At 51.0% G+C, this 20,307-nt stretch overlaps 1 protein-coding gene and 1 non-coding gene across 2 annotated transcripts in view; both read right to left on the bottom strand.

The window, feature by feature from the left end:
* Positions 1-3,896: 3,896 nt before the first annotated feature.
* TRNAS-GCU (transfer RNA serine (anticodon GCU)) lies at positions 3,897-3,978 on the bottom strand. The gene has a single exon. It is a non-coding gene; the product is annotated as a tRNA-Ser (tRNA).
* Positions 3,979-10,597: 6,619 nt separating this feature from the next.
* The window catches only part of LOC127041937 (zinc finger protein 558-like), a 59,945-nt gene continuing 50,235 nt past the window's right edge, over positions 10,598-20,307 (bottom strand). Inside the window, exon 4 of the mRNA XM_050935687.1 lies at positions 10,598-10,642. Coding sequence (XP_050791644.1) covers positions 10,610-10,642 — 33 coding nt within the window. The 3' untranslated portion in view covers positions 10,598-10,609. The remainder of the gene's footprint in view (positions 10,643-20,307) is intronic.

Genomic DNA, 20,307 nt, shown 5'->3' on the forward strand with positions numbered 1-20,307 from the left:
TAGGCGAGCTACTGTGTCTGTAAATAAATGGTAGTTTGTTAAACGGTTCTACTGTCTGGCATCAAGTGATTTCTTCCTAAACTGGCTTCCCCCAAGGATGTAACACCAACACAGCGTGGCTTCTCCTCCTCTTCCACAGCTTGGTGCTTCTCCCACTCTCTCCCCCAACTGCAGCTCCTGCAGGGGCCCATGGCTTCTCCTCCCCTCTCCCCTCCCCAGCGTGGCTCCAGTCCAGTCCAGGGCTTCTCCTCCCCCATCCAGCTCCGATTCTCTCCCCTCCCACCCCTTCTGCCACTATCTGGAGCTTCCTCTCCCCTAAACTTCCACTACCCCCAGCCCCATGCCTAGCGTGGGGCTCCGGGGCACCCGATCGCTGCTGTGGCCGAAGCCGAGCCTGGCGGGCAGGGAGCAGCGATTCCATGAGGATGCATGGCAGAGCCATCAGCCCGACGGTGTGCGGGGCAGCCCAGGGAAGCGGGGTGGGCTGTGATGCTGCTGGCCCCGCACCCAGCCCACCCTGACCCCTGAGGCTGTTGTGGGGGGGACTCACTCAGCCCCCGCAGGAGCAGGGAGGGGGGAGCAGCTGACCTAACATCCCACTGCCCCCAGAGCCCCGCCCCAGGGAGCTACCCCACCCTTGCACTGTTGCCACAGCCCCGCCCCAGGAGCTGCCCGCATGCCTGTGCCATAGCCCGCCCCAGGAGCTACCGCGCCCCCAAGATCTCCCACCCCCACCTGTGCTAGAGCCCTCCCCCAGGAGCTGCCCCGCCATGCCTGTGCCAGAGCCCGCCCCAAGGAGCTGCCCTGCCCCAGGCAGTGCCAGGCCCCGCCCCCAGGCTTGGGGCTTTGTTCTCCTGCCTCCTTCTTCCCAGTACCCACACTCCCAGCTGCTCCTCCCTGTGTCTGCAAACACTGCCCCGGGCGGGTCGCTGGGGCTGACTCTGCAGAGTGAAGTAGCCTCCATCTCTGCTCACCTCGCGGGGAGAGGAAGGACAAAGAGAGGAGATGGTCCCAGGGTGTGAAAGCAAAATTAGGGGGCAGGGAAAGGAGGACTGTTTGGAAAGGTGGGCTTTTTGCGAGGGGGGGGTGAGCCAGAGGGAGTCAGAAGAAGTTGGGCAGCAGAGGCTCATGGAAATTGAGGGGAACCCCCTGGGTGTCCCAGTTTTGGCCAGGGATTGTACAGCACCTAGTGCAATGTGGGGTCCTGATCTCAGTCATGGTCTGTGCAGCACCTGGGAGCCCTGATGTCTATTTCCTGATCATAGACACTGGGAATGGACAGAGGGAAAACCTCAGCACCTGAAGGGTTAATGCAGCCCTGTGTGCAATCCCTGCTGGGTGGTGCTGCTGCTCTCATGAGGGGTTGGCTTAGTAGACCAACAGCACACTCCCAGTCTCATGTGGTCTAGTGATCTGGATTCCTGGTTTTCACCCAGGTGGTCTGGGGTTCAATTCCTAGTGTGGGAATAGTGCAGAGCTTTTGCTCAGAGGGGAGGAAGGGCAAGGAGGAGGGATCCTAAAAGCAGGGCATTTGGACAGTTTGGGGAGGGGATCCCAGAAGTGGGGGTGGGGGGCAGAGGTCTGAGGGGAGATCAGGGATGGATCCCAACATTGTGGAAATTGGGTAGCATGGAGAGCCCAGGCCTGGCATGGGGACGGGGAAGAGTGACTCTGTCCTTCTAAACTCAGCACTGGCAGACTAGGCAGGCTTGGAAGAATTACTTATTTGTTAGTAAATGTCAATTTCTGTGTAAACACACAACCCAATGGCAAAATATTTCCATTGATAATCATCAAAATTGACAGATGGGCAAAGTAAGAAACATGCTGCTTGAGAATTCATCCTATTCTAATCCTATAGGGGTCCCTTCTGCCTTAGATGCCACCATGTGGGTGTTTCATTTCCCTCCCCATTTTCACACAGAGACACAATTTCCTTTGCATGGATCCATGAACAGTAAAATCTTCCAGTGTCACTTGTCTGAGCCAGAGCATTCAATTCCACTGAAACTTTCTCTCCTGCAATGGCAATGGTCAAATAGAGGGGACGTGGCCACCTTCACCCCTGGCAGTGAGATATTCCCTCTCCTCTTTCTTCAGGCTGCTGCTGTTATTCCATGAATCATCAAGGATGGAATAAAAAGCTGAGTTTACTCCAGGGTGAGGAAAGAAAGGAGCCACCAACTCCTTGAAAAATCTCAGTGCCCAGAGAATACCTGCCGCTGTTATTGGAATCCCTGATGTGTTGGTAGCTTGTTTATTTACACTGAGGATTGAGTCCTACTTTGTGCACCATGTTTGAGAATGAAAATCCTAAACCACCCTTTGAAATAACGACTGCAGCAGGACATGTTTATGTCCCTCTCCCAAAGCAGACAGACCGATGGAGAAATGCCATGAGTCCAGGGTAATACTTCACTGCAGTTTTACCATTTCCACTCGCTAAACTCCCTCTCAACCTTCTGGGCTCCTAGAGCAGGGTACAGAGCCTGAGCCGAGATACGTATAATGCAACTTCACAGACCAAGCCGCATGACCCTGATTAATCTGACATGGGCCTGCCATGGTGTTTCATTGCACTGTAGATGTATCCTAATGTTATGTCTACACTGTGATTAAAACATGCAGGGCACCTGTCTCAAAGCCCGGCCAGCTGACTCGGTGTTATGGGGCTTGGGCTGCAAGACTATAACATTACAGTGCAGACAGATGGGCTTGCGCCCAACCTCAGACACCCCAGGAGGGTGAGGGTTTCTGAACCCAGGCTTCAGCGTGAACACAAATATCTGCATCACAGTTTTTAGCCCCTCAGCGTTAGCTCCATGAGCTCAAGTCAGATGACCCAGGCCAGCCATGCTGCCATCTTTATCCTAGCAGAGATGGACTCTATGGGTACATCTCCATTGCAATGTCAGCCCAGATGTGGCACGCTGTGCTCAGAGTAGCACCTCGAAGCCCCATATTCACCACTCTCATAATGATGACACGGTTTGTACAAAGTCTGCCTGGTGAGGTATCATTTCAAAAGTCTTGATCTGTTGAACATTAATATTGTGTTGGTCTGTGTGTGTAGCATTGGCTGGGAAGTTATGAAGTTTGCTCTGTGTGTGTTACTGAGATATGTTATGAGGTTGGGAAATGCCCACCATCAGCCTTTCAGGTGTGAGAATGGAGGAATCAGACTCGCTGCTGGCCCATGAAAGGGATCCACACTCCCAAGGACTATCCCAGGAACCGTGTACAATGCAGACTTCTCCGAGATAACACAGCAACAATGGGCACTGCTTGACTCACATCCTAGCAAAGGAGCTTTCTAGAAAGTTGGAAGGAACTATGAAAGAGGGGTAGAGACATCATGACTTGGCCTCTCTCCCCACAACTCAACAGCTGGAAACACACCTGGATGACAAAACTGATTCAGAAATCAGAAGAGAATAATAATAATGCATTCAAACCAAAGTCCCCAAACAGACTAGTATTGGTTTTTCAGCAGAAAATTTTCAGTTTGGGGGATTTTCTTTTCCCAGTCAGACTTTGCCAAGGGAAGCAGAGAGAAAATGTTTGAGTTGCCTCCTTCAGAACAGCTTGGCCTAGACACTAGCTCTGGTTCACTGTTGAGGCCTTGCTCAGGATGGGAGTATTTTAAGAATTTGGGCAGGTCCCAGGGTGTTTGGGAGAGATTATGAGGATGTTACCTTTTGAGAGAAAAGCTAAGAAATACAGGACTAGAGAAAAACATTTTAGAAATGTGGGATTTAGACATTTTATTTAAAGCAATGGGGGAGTCTGAATTTCTCAGAAGGTTTTTGTTTGTAGGAAGCAACATTGCTAGAGCTGTTATTGTACCAAAGGGGGAGATGGTTGTCTATAAAGGAGGGGTGAAGACCAAATGCCTCCAGTGAGGATGGGATTCAAACCTATGCGTGCAGAGCACAATGGATTAGCAGTCCATCACCTTAACCACTCGGTCACCTCACCTGAGCTGTCAGGAAATGGACAGGAAGAGAAATTTAAGGCCGGCAGAGATAGGGATATGATGGAGTTTTTAAATACTAAGCGTAAGCAGGGGCTGAATGAGCTCCCCACTCACATCTAGTGAGGAACTGGGGGAAAGACTTCAGGAACAGACCCTGTTTGCATAGACACACCTACTCTGCCTAGGTATGCAGCATGATGGGGCCGCTTTCCCAAAATGACCAGTTTGGGATGGTGGTGGGTTACAAATCACTTTAGGATTGAGTGGAATGAAATGTTATTCTCCTTCCTGTATGAGTGAAGGGCAGCAGAACATACCTATTGCGTCCTGATGGAGGGGTAGGCACCTCAGGGCCTGAGCCAGCCCCTATGGAGGGCAGGGAGGGAGCACTACTCAGCAGCACTCTGTCCCAGCTCTTCCCCAACCCCACCCTCAGCCTGAGACTCTGGCTCCCAGCCCGGCGTCGACCCCTTTACCACTGTCCACACCCCTCTCCCCAGCAAGCAACAGCCCCACTCCCAGCCCCAGTTCTCGACTGTGGCTTCTGAGGGGCCACAGCCATGGATAAGAGGGCACAGTGTGAAATGTTTGGGGACCACTGGTTTAGGGTGACATCCTCAATCACTTCTCTGCCACCACGGGCAGCCCAGAGCCCTTTGAATCGCAGCAGCGGCTGAGATTTGAAGGGCTCAGAGATCCCTGCGGCTGCAGGCAGCCCAGAGCCCTTTTAATCCCGGCCACAGCTCCAGCGGATGGAGTGGGGCTGGGATTTCAAGGGCTTAGGCTCCTCTCAGCAACAGCTCTGGGCCTTTTAAATCGCTGCCCCAGCCCCACAAAGCTCCGGGTTCCCCCAGCCACCGAGCCCCAGGCCCTTTAATTTGACTCTGAGGGCTCCCAGCCACCTCTTCAGCTGGGAGCCCCTGGTTGATTTAAAATCAAGTATCACCACCCTACCCCCAACCTTCCTTTTTGACCCACAGCTGTTTTGGTGGGGCGGTGCTGGGGAAGGAGGGTTTGTTTCTGCAGGGCTGGGCGGGGTGTTTCCACCGGGCCGGGAAGTCCTGAGGTGGGGGTGGTTCCGCAGGGCCGGAGGGTTTCCGCCCTTAGCTGTTTTCTTCAGAGTAATGTGGCCCTTGCCGCTTTACGAGTCGTGCAGGCCTGCTGACGGTATTCGCTGGGCCTCTCGTTTGTGTGGATTCTCTGATGCCTAATAAGGTTTGAGCTGCGATTGAAGGTTTTCCCCACACTCACGGCATTCGCTGGGCCTGTTTCCTGTGTGGATTCTCTGATGGGTAATAAGGACTGATCTGTTACTGAAGCACTTCCCACATTCACGGCATTCATAGGGCCGCTCCCCTGTGTGGATTCTCTGATGCCTAATAAGGGCTGATCTTTGAGTGAAGAGTTTTCCACACTCATGGCATTCATAGGGCCTCTCCCCTGTGTGGATTCTCTGATGTTGAGAAAGGCCTGATCTGTAAGTGAAGTTTTTCCCACACTAAGAGCTGGCATTTTTTTGCTTTTCCCTGCAGATTTCCTGCTGTATTCTGGTTTCCTTAAGGCCCTTCTGAGTTCCCTGACAGGAAATAAATTTATCTATTTTCTCCCCTGGCTGGTTTCCCTGCTCTTTTTCTGGTCTGTGCTGAACCTCACAGGATCTTCCCTGCTCGTGACTGCTGGACACATTCCTTTTCATTCTTTGCGATAATGCTCTGTGTTTATCCACTTGCTCAACATTTCCCTGCTGAGAATTCTGCTCCTCTTTCTCACATGTCATTGCATCACCTGCTGTGATAGAGACAGAAACCTCAAACAGGGATGGAAAGGGGAAGGCCAAACCAAAACAAGTGCTGGAGAGAGGTCGAATAAAAATCAGGAACTCAGCTCCTCCCAACAGGAGAGAGGAGGGGATCAATTCAGCCTTCACATCTCATCCAACTTCGCAGGGGGAAGGGAGAAAGCTACTGCCGGTGTCTGCTAGGATCTATAGGAAGCCTTGACCTATATTTACCCTGTTGATGCGACCCCTGCTATGGACAATAATGAACTGAGAGACTTCCCAAGACCTTTGTAGGGCATCCCAGATGTTTCTTTCAGGCACTTACAGATTCTGAGTTGGTTTAATGTTTCCTCATCTGTGCTGGGAGATCTCAGGATCTCTCTTTCCTCTGAACCCTGCAGCTCTGGGACCCATGACTCTTCCCCTTGTTCCAGCTGGGAGATCACATCACGTTGGAAAACCAGAAACCCTGCTCAGATTAAAGAAAACAAAGGAGTTCAGTTGATTTCATACAACTTAATCATCAAAAACATTCTATTAATTTATCTTCAGTGCTTAGTGTGACCTCGTGTGCCTGGGGCAGTCCTCACTGAAAATGCCAAGGTCAGAGCAGGCTGAAAAAGGGAGAGCAGATGCTCCCCAAACTGGTGGTTAACACTGAAGTTAAACTCACTGACCAGTCACAAACTGTGCTTCTGATCCCACACACTGGTTAACGAGACTCTGAAAAAAGAAATCACACTGCCCCCTTTATTGCATGACAGTTCTCTGACTCTTAATCAGCAACTAGGTCCCGTACAGTGAGAGGTTATTTAAAAACTCTGCTCACTGTGATACAGCATGGCCAGAGGGCAGCAGGAGAGTGATCCTAATTGGATCCAGGAAGTGGGTGGGTGGAAGGTCAGCCACATTACCCAGTCACTATAGGTTTGGATCTCATCCAAAATACCATGCTGACAGCCAATCCTTTAGCAGTTAAACTAAATGTTTAGAAGAAAGAACAAATGAAAGAATGAAGTTAAATTCCATCCTTCCAGACTATTCTTTAGCATCTAAACTAAAGGTTTAAACGAAAGAAAGACAGAAAGAAGTTAAATGGAAAAGCAGTCAGATACATTCCAAAATGGATATATCAGGTTCTTAGCAGTATTGGTGAGTTGCTGTCTTGAAAGTCTGTCTGGAACGCATCCACAGCTTGGATGGGTCATTCAGTCCTTTGTTCCAGGGTTCAATTTGTAGAGAAGTTGCTCCAGAGGTAGGAAAGGGAATTGAAGACAAGATGGAGATGATGCAGCTGCGCTTTATATTCCTTTTGCCATGTGGCTTGTACTTCCTGTGTCCCAAACACAAGCTTCACAGTACATGGCATGGAAAAGCTTTGGAGGTCTCATTACACAGGCATACCCCAGCATGTCTTGCTGACTCAATAGGTGTATCCCCTTGGTCCATGGGCTCATTGTACAGCTGATGACCCTCAATGGGCCAGCAAACAGGCTAGGCAGTGTTGATGCCAATATGTCTGGGGGTGTCACCCAGAAAAACTGCACAAGTCTGGAAATACAGATATACCCTACATATCTGTAACTCACAATACAAGGGTGATAGAAACATAGAAACAAAATTATCATACTTGGCAAATCATAACATTTTCATTGCCACTTTACATGGCATACCTAGCATGATTCATTGCAATTTTATCAGATTATATTATTTTATTATTAATACCAAAGGGTCTCACAATTTCATGCAGTCTCATACTTGCTAAACTAGTGAATTCCCAGGACCAGTTCCCCAGGTCCTTGAAGATGCCAAACATTGTGCTTATGAAGGATTGAAATACCCACATATCTGCTGGGAACACACACACAGACACTGTGTCAGTCTATATCTCTGTGTTCACTCTTCTAGAAAATTATCATCAATTTTATACCCAGTATGGCTTGTGAGGTATCATTAGAAAACACATAACCTAGTGAACATTATCCTCCTGTTAAAATGTGTAGTAACACTGTATGTAAAATGGTGAGATTTTACAGTATGATATTACTGAAAAAGTTTCAGTTCTGGGGAACACCCACAGACCAGTTCCTCAGAGACAGCAAGGCAAACAGCTGGTCAAACAGCCATTCTCCTGCAGGGGGAAGGTGTGAAGACATTAAGGGCTGGTCTACACTACGGGGGAAATCGATATTAGATACACAACTTCACCTACGTGGATAACGTAGCTGAAGTAGAATATCTAAGATCGGATTACTAACCCATCCTCACCGCACGGGATCGATGTCCGCGGCTCCCCCTGTCGAATCCGCAACTCTGTTGGGGTTGGTGGAGTTCCAGAATCGATATAAGCGCGCTTGGGGATCGATATATGGCATCTAGATGAGACGCGATATATCTTTCCCTGAGCAATCGATTTAAACCCGCCGATACGGTGGGTAGTCTAGACGTAGCCTTACATTCCATCACAGGGACCTATTGAGGCTGTTGTGGAAAACTACCACAGGACTGATTTTGAATCAGCTGAGCCTGAGGCTCTTTTCTTGTTTACAAGGACGCAGGGGGCGACAGCTATTGGAATACTGTCCCCAAGCTAAAAATCACACAAGCCTTTTACAACTTAAAACCACAAACAATGACACATACGTTGCACGTTAATTTCCTTATTTGGAATATATTGCAAAATATGATGCAGGTCAAAAGCAAGCTGAACAATCAGTTTTCCATATTTGGCCTTTCCTGTTATTTTTATTACACCTGGTGATATGGGAGCAAGACTCTCCATGTCTCAAGAAATGTCACTACCAACCTAGGCCATTTTCACATGCTAGGGTACAATCTAGATCAGTGAGGAGTTGTGTTATCTGTAATCCAGGGTGAGATTCAGTGTTCTGCTGCTGGAGCTCCCCTGTCTGGATACTCCCAGCCAGCGTTCAAGGACGCACTGAGTGTCTGTATGATAAGTAACCCTGGACCGGCAGCTCTGATTCCAGCCGCCTGCTTGTTACACCCCAAGCACATTCTGGTTTGGGTAGAGAAGGCTCAGGGTTTGAGAGAAGGCTGGGGGTAGGAAGCTTCTGTTCATTATGCTGGACGTAACCCCCAGTTTTACTTGAGTAAAGAGGAGATATTTGACATTGTGTGATACTGCTCCTGTGCTCTGTTCCCAAAGTGTTCTGCAGCAGAGGAGGGTCTCCGGTAGTATGTGTGTCACTGGTCTATTGGGGTGATGCTGAAACAGGACAGGGTACTTATGGCACTGTGGGGGTGGCGTGAACCTTCACTCGTCATTTCCCCTTCCAAGAACAGAAGGGACAGGAATCCTTACCCAGCAAGACCACCGTCTCATAGTTTTACTGCATGACATCCCTATAGAGGGCTCTCTGAGTGGGGTCCAGCAGAGTCCCCTCTTCCCTGGAGAAATACACAGCCACCTCCTCGAAGGTCATCAGCCCCTGAAAGAGCAAGAGTCCAACCCTCAGTACCTGCTGACCCACTCACAACCCCACTATTCACAGAACAGCAGGGAAATGGAAGCTCCGGAAGGCACATGTTAACAGAGTCCCACCCCACCTTGCTTACAGCAGCCAGGAGGCATCAGAGGGTAGAAAGAGAGAACCTTTGTGTCTCCCTGCTGACAGATAGAAGCAAGGTCTTCACATTTATCACATAGCTACTAGCCAGAGCTAAATATAGGAGATGGGGCTGTCTCTGGACCCTGTTAGTGGCTCCCTGGTAGGAATCCCAGCACTCTACAAATAAAATACATGGAAGAAAGGGGAAGTCAATAGTAAAGAATAGAAGTTAGAAGGTCAGAATTGTAGTGCCCATTAACAAAGGTTTAGAGAAAATAGAGCCTATCAAACAAACGGGATATCCTTATTGGATGAGATCAAAAGTTTGGTTGCAGCTAATAGTAGTGATGTAATATACCTAAACTTCCGTAAGGGACATGACTTGATCACCACAATATTTTTACTAAAAAAAAACTAGAATGATACAAAATAAGCATGGCATACATTAAATAGATTAAAAACTCTGATAGTAAATGGAAAACCATGGTCGAGTGGATTTCTTTCTAGCAGGTTCCTGCAGGGTTTGGTTCTTGGCCCTGTGCTATTTAACATTCTTATCCATGACTTAGAAGAGAGTACAAAATCATCACTGATAAAGTTTACAGTTGCCACAAAGATTGGGGTTGGTGGTAATTAATGAAATGCCAGGAGATTCAGGCTCCATCACTGGGAGTCTGGGAAGTTGTCCCAGCCCTGGCTAGAGGGTTATTTCCTGTTCCACAAAGAGGGGAAGTTCCATTCCCAACTCCTGTGCCTTGAAATAAGGACCTATCTGACACTACACCCCCATATTCATCATAGTGGTATGATTATAATATGATTAGGACATAATTATGATCTATTTTGTACAAGAAGCATCATGTGTGGTGTCACTGGAAAAGTTCTGATTTGCTGAATATGATTATCCTATTTGTGTGCACATATGATGTTCGTATCTGAAGTTATGGATATTGACTCTGTATCTGTATTTCAAATGTGCTTACTCTGGGTAACACCCACAACGAGCCTTTCAGGTACAGCAATGAAGAAGCCAGACAGCGCTGATGGCTCAACAAAGACAATGGACTGTGGAAGAGCTTAGCCTTCCTGTGAATGTTTCAGCCAGCCTATGAGTCATGGCTACTATGACTCAGCAGGGCCTGTGACCAGACCACATGACACTAAACTCCATTTTAGTACCTGTATTTTTCCACAAACTGGACTAGGAACTGAGTTTGGAACAAAAGGCTCCCACCATATGGAAAAGCTACATAAGGTGGGGTGTGACATCATCTCTTGGCCTCATTCCCCACACAAGAGAACTTCTGGAAACACCTGAGAAACAAAAACGGATGTGGGGGAAGTGCTGCTCCCAGGATCAAGAGATTTCTAGCTTGTGTATGGAAACTTGGGGGACTGCTTGTACCATCAGTCAGGGTGAGAAATTGCTAATTCAAATTCTATCCATCTAGTATGTTAGGCTTAGTCTGAGTTTTGGTTATTTGCTAAATAATCTGCTTTGATCTGTTTGTTATCACTTATAATCACTTAATCTATCTTTCTGCAGTTAATAAACTTGTTTGATGCTTTATCTTAACCAGCGTATTTTGAGTGAAGTGTCTGAGGAAAATCTCAGCTTGTTGTGCACATCTGTCCCATATGGAGGGGAAGGGGAACTACATTAATGAGCTTGCATTATAGAGATCCCCGTGCACTATAAGATGGTATCATTCTGGATTTATACTACAGCAAGTGTGCAAGGTTGGGGAGTGGGAAATTGGCTCTTGTCTTCTATCTGTCCTTGAGTGGCTTAGGTAACGCACTCAGGTAGCTTAGTTGGCTGCATGGCGCCACCTGCTGTTGTGTTGGGTGATAACAGGCCCTAGAGAGGCTGGCGAAATCTCCAGCAAAGCAGTGTGAGAAGGGCCAGCCCAGCGTGAGGGTTAGAGGACACAGCAGTTCCCAGAAGCTTCACAAACTGCCTCCTGGGGGTGACAACCCATCACGCCCTACACTACACAAGTCTCAACAGGTTTGTCACATGCTGTCCCCTCCCAATCTCCACCCGAGATATTTCCTGCTTCCCACCACCTCTAGCAATTCCCACCCTCTTATGCATTTACTGCTCCTCAACCTCCAAGCAGAACCCGCCACCCTGATAATCTCTTACCTGAGCCAGCTCCATTGCAGCCATTTCCTTGTCCCTGGGAGGACGAGATGATCTGCAGCAAAACATGGATGTTATTCTCTGGCCTGCCGGGGTGAAAAGGGCAAAGTGTGAGAATTCAGACTACGCTTTTGTCCATTCCACAAGCCGATTCCCCCCAGCTTTTCCCCTGCTAATGCACATTCTAGGTTCTGGCACACTGTGAAGCACAGAGTGACCTTATTCCAGTACAGGCCTAGCCCCCTCCCACCAGGGTGTAACCCTCTGACACATGGGGAAACCCTCCCAGTAACAGTCTCTCTCTTACACGTATCAAATTTGCAGACAACACCAAGCTGGGAGGGGTTGTAAGTGCTTTGGAGGATTTGATGAAAATTCAAAATGATCTGGACAAACGGGAGAAATGATCTGAAGTAAATAGGATCAAATTCAGTAGAGACAAGTGCAAAGTACTCCACCTTGGAAGGAACAGTCGGAGGCCAGAGAAGAGCAGAAACAAAGGAGTCACTTTGTGGGATTCTCCCTGTCATTGTCCCCAAGGCAGCTGTCTCAGGTTTACAAAGGTGTTTCATGTTCCAGCCTTTATACAGTCTCTCCTGGGAGTGCCCCTTTCATGGACTGGGCCTAGTTTTAGTTTTTGGTAGTTAACAATCTTGGTTTATTGTTCATCTAACAAGTATGTGTGAATTGAAGTGTGTTGGAAACTTTGTTTGGGATAACAAGCTGGTGCATGTCATTTTCCTCTGATGAAATGACAGACTTTATATGAGCTTGTGTCATTCAGTAGCGTGCTGGACAGTGCAAGATGCACATTTCTGGGGGAAAGTTGGGCACTTGAGAATTTTCTGGTTTTCTCCTGAGGTGTAGTTCATGAGTGGCTGTCTAGCAGCACTCAATACTGTATAGCTGGGAGTGAGTTACATGCTGGAGACTGTGTGTTAAGTGGCCAAGAGGGGCTGTTCTCGCGGGAAAACAGTGGAAAAGGCACCCCATGCTGGAGGACTGAAGGGACAGCTATTTAGCAGTCCAGATTGTACTCTGGGTAACGTCACAGACACTCCTTATGACAGAGCCTCTTACAACACAGAGAAAGTAAATCCATGTCCCAGAAATCGAAGACTCCAGACAGAGGGCAAGTGTCCCTGGCACTGCTTCTTGCTGACAGAGAGGTTCAGAGACAGTGCGAGAATCCTGGGGAAGCTGGGAACAGGAAGCATGGGCTGGCGGGGTTCGGTGGAGAAAGGGAACAGGAAGGGCAGGGATATTACTGAATCCAGGATCTCAGCAGTGCTAGATGACAGGATAGCACATAGTGCAGCCCATTGGAAAACACAATCCCAACTATACATACAAAATGATGGGGTCTAAATTAGTTGTTTCCACTCAAGAGATGGATCTTGGAGTCACGGTGGATAGTTCTCTGAAAACATCCACTCAATGTGCAGCAGCAGTGAAAAAAAGTGAGCAATGTTGAAAATAATTAAGAAAGGGATAGATATGACAGAATATCTCATAGATCATATTTGTAAAAACAGCAAATAAATCCATGATACACCCACATCTTGAATACTGCATGCACATGTCACCCCATCTCAAAAATAGATATATTGGAATTGGAAAAGGTTCAGAAAAGGGCAACAAAAATGATTAGGGGTATGGGACAGTTATGCCAGACCTAACTCCCAGTTTCACTTGAGGAAACAGGAGCTATTTGACACTGTGCAATACGGCTCCTGTGCTCTGTTCCCAAAGTGTTCTGCAGCAGAGGAGGGTCTCTGGTAGTATGTGTGTCACTGGCCTATTGGGGTGATGCTGAAACAGGACAGGGTACAGATGGCATTATGGGGGTGGCGTGAACTTTCACTCTTCATTTCCCCTTCCAAGAACAGAAGGGACAGGAACCCTTACCCAGCAAGACCACCGTCTCATAATTCTCCTGCATGACATCCCAGTAGAGGGCTCTCTGAGCGGGGTCCAGCAGAGCCCACTCTTCCCTGGTGAAATAGATAGCCATCTCCTTGAAGGTCACCGGCCCCTGAAAGAGCAAGAGTCCAACACTAAGGACTTGCTGCCCCACTCACAGCCCCACTATTTGTGGCAGAGAGGAGTGAATCAAATGGAAGCTCTGGGTGGATCATAGTCAGGAGAGTCCCACCTCGACCTGGCTCAGAGTATCCAGCAAATGCCAGGGTGAGGGGATGAAGAGAGAGCCCCTTATCTCTCCCAGCATATCCATCACCCCCCTACTAGCCACTGACTGATACAGGAGATGGAGCCCCTAGCAGGGTCCAGGGAGAGCTCGCTGGTAGGATGCCCAACACCCTCCTCATTGTGAGGAGCGGGATATGAAGGGAGAGGCAGCTCCAATAAGCCTGACTCATGGGTTTCCCCTACATATCTCACAGCAGCTGCTGGTTAGTGAGGTCAGGCTCCAGCAGTAGGAGTCTGGTCAGTTTGACTAGCTCCATGTAGGTGGGTTATTTTCTCTCTTCACAAATTAGGGCATTTTCACCTCCAAACCTCCCGGGTCTGTTCCTAGAATCTAGGCTACTTAGTAAATAACTCCCAGCAGGTCTGCCACACCCTGGTCTCCTTCTTTCCCCACGCTGTGAATTTCCTGCCCCGCTCCAACCTCCAAACCAGACTCTGCAAACCTTCCCACCTCTGGTGTATTTGCTCTCCCTTTCCTCCAGCAGGAACCCACCAGCAACCCCCCGATAATCTCTACCTGGACTGACTCCACTGCAGCCATTTCTCTTCCCTGTCCCACGCCAGGCTGGGATGAGCTGGAGCAAAACATGGACGTCATTCTGCAGCCTGTCTGGGGGAGAAGGGCAGTTGTGGGGGTTTCAGAACCGGTTTTAGTTAATTTCACATCACAATTCCCCCAGGACCTTTCCCTGCAGACAGACACCCTAGATTCTGTCATGCTGGGAAATGCTCAATCTGTTTATTACAATTTAGACCTGGCCCCTCCTGCCAGGCTAAGTCCACAGACACATTTTTAACCTCCCTTCTCCCTCCCCTCACCCCTTCTCTGAACACGAGGCTAGAAAAGAGCAGAACCAAAGGAGTCACTGTGGGGGATTCCCTCAGACACTGACCCCACGGCAGCCACACCCCAGCAGAGGGGATATGGAGTCAGGAACTGGCTTTTGCTCTGTCTGATCCTTGTTTTGTTCACTGGAAAGTGGTTCTGCCCCAGGATGCAGCAATACATGTGTCTGGGTGGACTAGAGAGCTGGAAATCTCTCCCCCACATTCATTTCTCCCACTGCCCCTTTCAGTCTCTCCTTCCCCTGTCCTCTCTCCCTGCCCCTCTGGCTGGGACAGTCCCATTCCTGGGGGCTTTGCTCTCCCATGGCTGGATATCCTCCTGGCAACCGCTAATGGGAGGAGAAATGAGGTGGGGTTGTTTGTGCAGAGTTACTTTCTTGCCAGACCCTAGGACATTCCCTGAGGTCTTTCAGTTACCTGGAGATTCTGGCTCAGAATTTAGTAGTAACAGGGCCCAGGGCTGCCCTAGGGGGATAGGACCAGCTGCAGAAAGTCATCCCCTGGGCCGGGCAGAGAAGAAGCTTTAATTAAGGTCACTTCCCAGCACAGAGCCCCACTGGGGGAGCAGAAGCTGCCAAGCCTGGTCTCCCAGATCACAATGGAGGCTGCAGCATCTGACCCAGGAAGCTGAACCCCAATATCCTGAGCAGAGAGGGACAGAACGTTTGAGCAGCTTCCCTCCTTTAGCTCTCTGGGGAGAGCAGCTAATGGGAGCCCCTCCTCACAGGTTGAATGGCTGATCTCATTTGACCCACTGTCCATCTGGAATCACTCCTTGTCTTTCCATACAGTGACTCTGGATTAACAATGGTCTCAATGACACCGGATTTCAGAAAGAATGAGTCCAGAATGCTGTGGAAAAGACCATCGTGTGGCAGTGCTGACTCCCTTCCCACCTCCCTCACCCCCGCAGATCTAGGACAAAGACGGGGGGCACAAATTTTCCAAACGGAACTGAAAGTTTCTGCAGTTTTCAAAAGAGGAGAAAAGCAAAATCTGTGATTTCACACTAACAGTGTTTGCTAAGTGGACAGAAAGTTATCACAGTGATAGGGCACGTGACTGGGGAATGGACTTGGTGACCTGGTGACTAGGAGCCAGGACTCTGGCACAAGTTGACCAGAGAGAAGGATCATGGTTAGCAGCAGCCCCCAGACACCCTCTAGTACCCAGAGCCCAAACCCTCCAGCCAGGGGCCCCAGACACCCCCTAGCCAGGGGCCCATCAGATATTCCCTGGGATGCAGCCCCCAGAGTCCCTGGCCAGGGACCTCAGATACCCCTCAAAGCTCCACCGGCGAGAGAACCCCCACCACACCATGATTGCCAGGTTGGGAATCCCAAAGGGTTCCCCCCACCAAGAGCCCCCAGCAGCCAGGGACCCCCTCAAGGGACCCCCCCCACTGGGAACTCAGTCCCTCACTGCCTGCCTAGGAACTTCCCCATCCTCCAGAACGATCTACCCTGACATTTGCCTGGGACCCCCTCCTCTGCCCAGTGTGACCCCCTGATGCTTTACAGTGGGACCCCTCACTCTGCTTCCCTGGCATGCCCTGACCTAGTGCCAGGGATCCCCTCCCCCAGCTCTGTGCACTGGGCATGGCAACAAAACCAGGAACCAGCGGGGGAAGCACAGACAGAGCCCCTGGCACAGAACCAGGCTCCCTCTAACCCTCTGTCCCGCCTCCCCAAGAGACACCCACCCCCACTGTTATGCAGCCACCAGGCCCCCAGCGATACTCACCTCCAGGACCCATAGCCTCAGGGATGGGCACATCAGAACCACCACCCCCGAAAACCCCAAACCTCCACAACCCACCAACCTGACTAGGGTACCCCCTGCTCAGCCACCCAGAGGCCTCCCCCTATCACAATGCCCCTTCAGCTGCAATCTCCCCACATAGACACCTTCCCTGCCCCTGCAAGTGTTACCTCACAGAGTGTGAGAAGTGGCTAGAAAGTTAACACCACCTCCTGCTGGCCAGTCACACAGGCAGAGGGAGCCTGGGGGGTGCTTCTTTAACAGGAGAATGGAAGGCCTGGAGGGCAAGAAAGGTCCACGGGCTGTCACTAGCAAATAATGGCCATCATGGATTCACCCCAGAGGCGGCTGCATCTTAGCACACTGGGAAACAACCCATCATATTCAATTAGAAATAAAACAACTAGAGAGAAGTGGGGCAAATGTTTGGGGTATTTTATATCAATCTTTGAGACACGCAGAGAGAACCCTGTCACAAACAACATTTGATAACATGAGAGAAAACCACCAAGATCGGAGGGGATTTGATGTTGCTATTAAATAACTAGTGGAAAAGGGGGACTGTTGGACTGGATTTTATATGACTGTACAATACATAAACAGAATGTGATGGTCCCCCCCGGCCCTTGGCCAACCATTCACGTGAGCAGCTCAGAGCCCTTTGAGGAGCTGATTTAAGCGGGGGTGGGGAGCTGGAAGGCTCCCTGGACAATGGAAGGGGGCAGCAGGGGGATTGGGAAATGGGGTCTGGGCAGTCTCCATGGGGGGATGTGCTCCTCCCTTCCCTTCTCTGCCCTGGCAGAGAACGGGAACCTCATCTCATCCCACTCCAGTGGGAGCCATGTTCTGGGGAAGGACCCAGGGCAACAATTTCCCACCCAAACAAGGACAAATCGCTGCAGATAAAATGGGTGGGAAAATCCACCCCCCATCAGAGAGATTTTAAAATGACATTTGAGAAGTATGGAGAGAAAAGGGAAAATCAGAGGCAATTAGAGAGCTGATCATTGGGGGGGGAGGAGAATCTCCCTGGATTTTATAGCCACGTGTGATAATGAGAGAGAAAAGGGGAAATCTTGAGAGAATGTGTGTGTGGGAGGAAGTGGCAAAAACAGGGACATGATCCAGTTAACTCACCTCCCCCTCCACCCCGGGAATGTCCTGGCTGCACAGAGACAGATCTACCCCCTCCACCCCAGTGACCTCCCCCTCCCTGCAACTCTGGCTTCTCCCCGCCCTGACACCCCACACACACCAAAGGGGGGGGGCTCTGCGAGCGCCTCCCCCTGAGCTCAACTCCTGCTCCACCCCCAGCCCGGATTGTGCCCTTTAGCCCCCCCGGAACCCTGCCTCCAGCTGCCTGACCCCCTCCCGCCCATCAATTTGCTGCTCTGCGCCCACCCCCCCCGCGCTCCCTGTTATTCCCCCGCCCCGCTCCAGCCCCGCCCCCAGCGCCCGGCCGAACGTTACGGCTGGTCCAGGCACGGGGAAGGGCAGCGGCTTCAGCGACTGTTACTGGGCATGCGCAGTGCCCGGGAGTAGCACATTGCTATGGGGAGTGATTTAATACACCGCCCCCCCCCGCCGGGCCCCCGGCTCCGCCCCCTCTCCGGGCCTCGGGCTCTGCCCCAGGCTCCGCCCCCCCTGGGCCGGGCCCGGTGTCCGCCCCTCCCCCCCATCCCAGCGGGGCGGGCGGATCCTCCTGCAGCTCCACTGGGGCCGAGGCGGCTCCAAGGCTTCTCCCAGGCTCCCTGGGTCAGAGTCACTTTCCCGCCCCCCCACCGCCTCTCATTCCCCAGGGGTTCCGGGTCACAATGTCCCACCGCACTTCCCCCGCCTGCAGCTCCGGCTTCTCCCTTCCCCTCCCGCCCCCGCCCCCGCCAGCCACACCAAGGGGAACCCCCGGGCCCCAGTCTCTGTCCCCGCCTGGATCCCAGCGGGGCTGGGGGCAGATCCTGGCAGCAGTTGAGAACAGCGGCTCCACGTCACAATGTGCCAGAGCCCCGCCCCCAGGAGCTGCCCCGCCCCCGATCTGAGCCAGAGCCCCGCCCCCGGGAGATGCTCCGCCCCCGCTCTGTGATGCAGCCCCGCCCCAGGAGCTGCCCCGCCTCCAGGCTGGGCCAGAGCCCCTCTCCCAGGAGCAGCCCCACCCTGGGTTGTGCCAGAGACCCGCCCCCAGGAGCTGCCCCGCCCCCGAGCTGAGCCAGAGCCCCACCCCCAGGAGCTGCCGCACCTGGGTTGTGTCAGAGCCCCGCCCTTTGGAATTTCCCCATATTGGGTCTCTGAGCTTTGTTCTTCTGCTGGCTTCTTCCCAGCACCCCCTGCTCCCAGCTGCTCCCTTCCTGTGTCTGCAAACACACCCCCCCTCCCCCGCGGCCGGCTGCAGTGCTCGCTGAGGCTGACTCCAGTGGCTGAAGTTGCCTCTATCTCTGCTTCACATGGAGGAGGAGAGACAAAGAGAGGAGATGGTCCCAGGGTGTGAAACCAGAATCAGGGGGCAAGGAAAGAAGGACTGTTTGGAAAAGTGGGTTTTTGCAAGGGGAGTTGATCCAGATGGAGTCAGAAGAAGTTGGGTAGCAGAGGCTCAGGGAAATTGAGGGGAACCCCCTGGGTGTCTCAGTGTTGGCCAGGGATTGTACAGCACCTTGCATAATATGGGGTCTGATCTCAGTCATGGTCTGTGCAGCACCTGGGAGCCCTGATGTCTGTTTCCTGATCACAGGCACTGGGAATGGAGAGAGGGAAACCTCAGCACCTGAAGGTTAATGCAGCCCTGTGTGCAACCCCTGCTAGGGTGATCCGACAGCAAATGTGAAAAATTGGGACGGGGTGGGGGTAATAGGCACCTATTTTAGAAAAAGACCCAAAAATCGGGACAGCTAGTCATGCTAGTCCATGCTGTTCTTATAAGGGGTCGGCTTAGAGAGGGTTTGGCTACACTTGCAGCTGTCCAGCACTGAGAGTTAAAGCTGTCTTCCTACAGCTGTGTAGGGAAAGCGCTGCAGTGTGGACACACTGACAGCTACCAGCACACTGTCATGGCCACATTTGCAGCACTGTTGGGAGTGGTGCATTATGGGCAGCTATCCCAGCGTTCAAGTGGCTGCAATGTGCTTTTCAAAAGAGAAGGGTGGGGTGGAGTGTGACACGGAGCGTGGGGGAGACAGAGCGAGTGGATTTTTGGAGCTGACACTGTGTCAGCTCCCTGCCTGGCAAGTTCAAGCCTCTCCCCTACCCCTCTCTCATTCACTAAATGCAAATAGCCGCCTTTGTTTTTTTCCTCACAGACCAGATAAGCCGCTGATCCAAAACAGACCCCCCCCCCGTGCCCACCCGGCTGCTTCTCTCCTCAAGCAAACACCATCTGTGGGCGTTCCAAAGGGATCCCCCTGCCTCTGCTCATTCACTGCAAACAGTAACTGTGTTTGGTTCTTAGATAAGCAGCTCCGGGAGCCTTGAGCTCACACCAAAACAAAGAGCATTATCTGTACTTAAAAGCATTATGGGAAGGTTCTGGAGGTCAGTGACAGCGTAGTAAGATTAATCACTGTTTACACTGGCACCTCAGCGCTCCATCACCAGCTCTGTTCTCTTTATTCCTCTCGTCGAGGTGGATCACATGCAGCACTGTAGCCAGGGAGATACAGCGCTGTATGTGCCTTGCCAGTGTGGACGGGGAGTAAGTTACAGCGCTGTAAAGCCACCACCTGCACTGTAACTCTCCAGTGTAGCCAAGGCCTGAGTTGTAGTAATAATAGCAGCCAAGAATCCGGTGGCACCTTATAGACTAACAGACGTATTGGAGCATGAGCAGTCGTGGGTGAATACCCACTTCGTCAAATGCAACAATAGTCCCATATGGGCTAGTGGTGAGGATTCCTGGTTTTCACCCAGGTGGCCTGGGTTCAACTTCTGGTGTGGGAAGAATGCAGAGCTTTTGTCCAGAGTGGAGGCAGGAAATGAAAGGAACAGGAAGGGATCCTGCCAGCAGGGGAGTTAGACAGTGTGGGGAGGG

The sequence above is a fragment of the Gopherus flavomarginatus genome, unplaced genomic scaffold, assembly GCF_025201925.1.
Source record: "Gopherus flavomarginatus isolate rGopFla2 unplaced genomic scaffold, rGopFla2.mat.asm mat_scaffold_106_arrow_ctg1, whole genome shotgun sequence".
NCBI lineage: Eukaryota > Metazoa > Chordata > Testudines > Testudinidae > Gopherus > Gopherus flavomarginatus.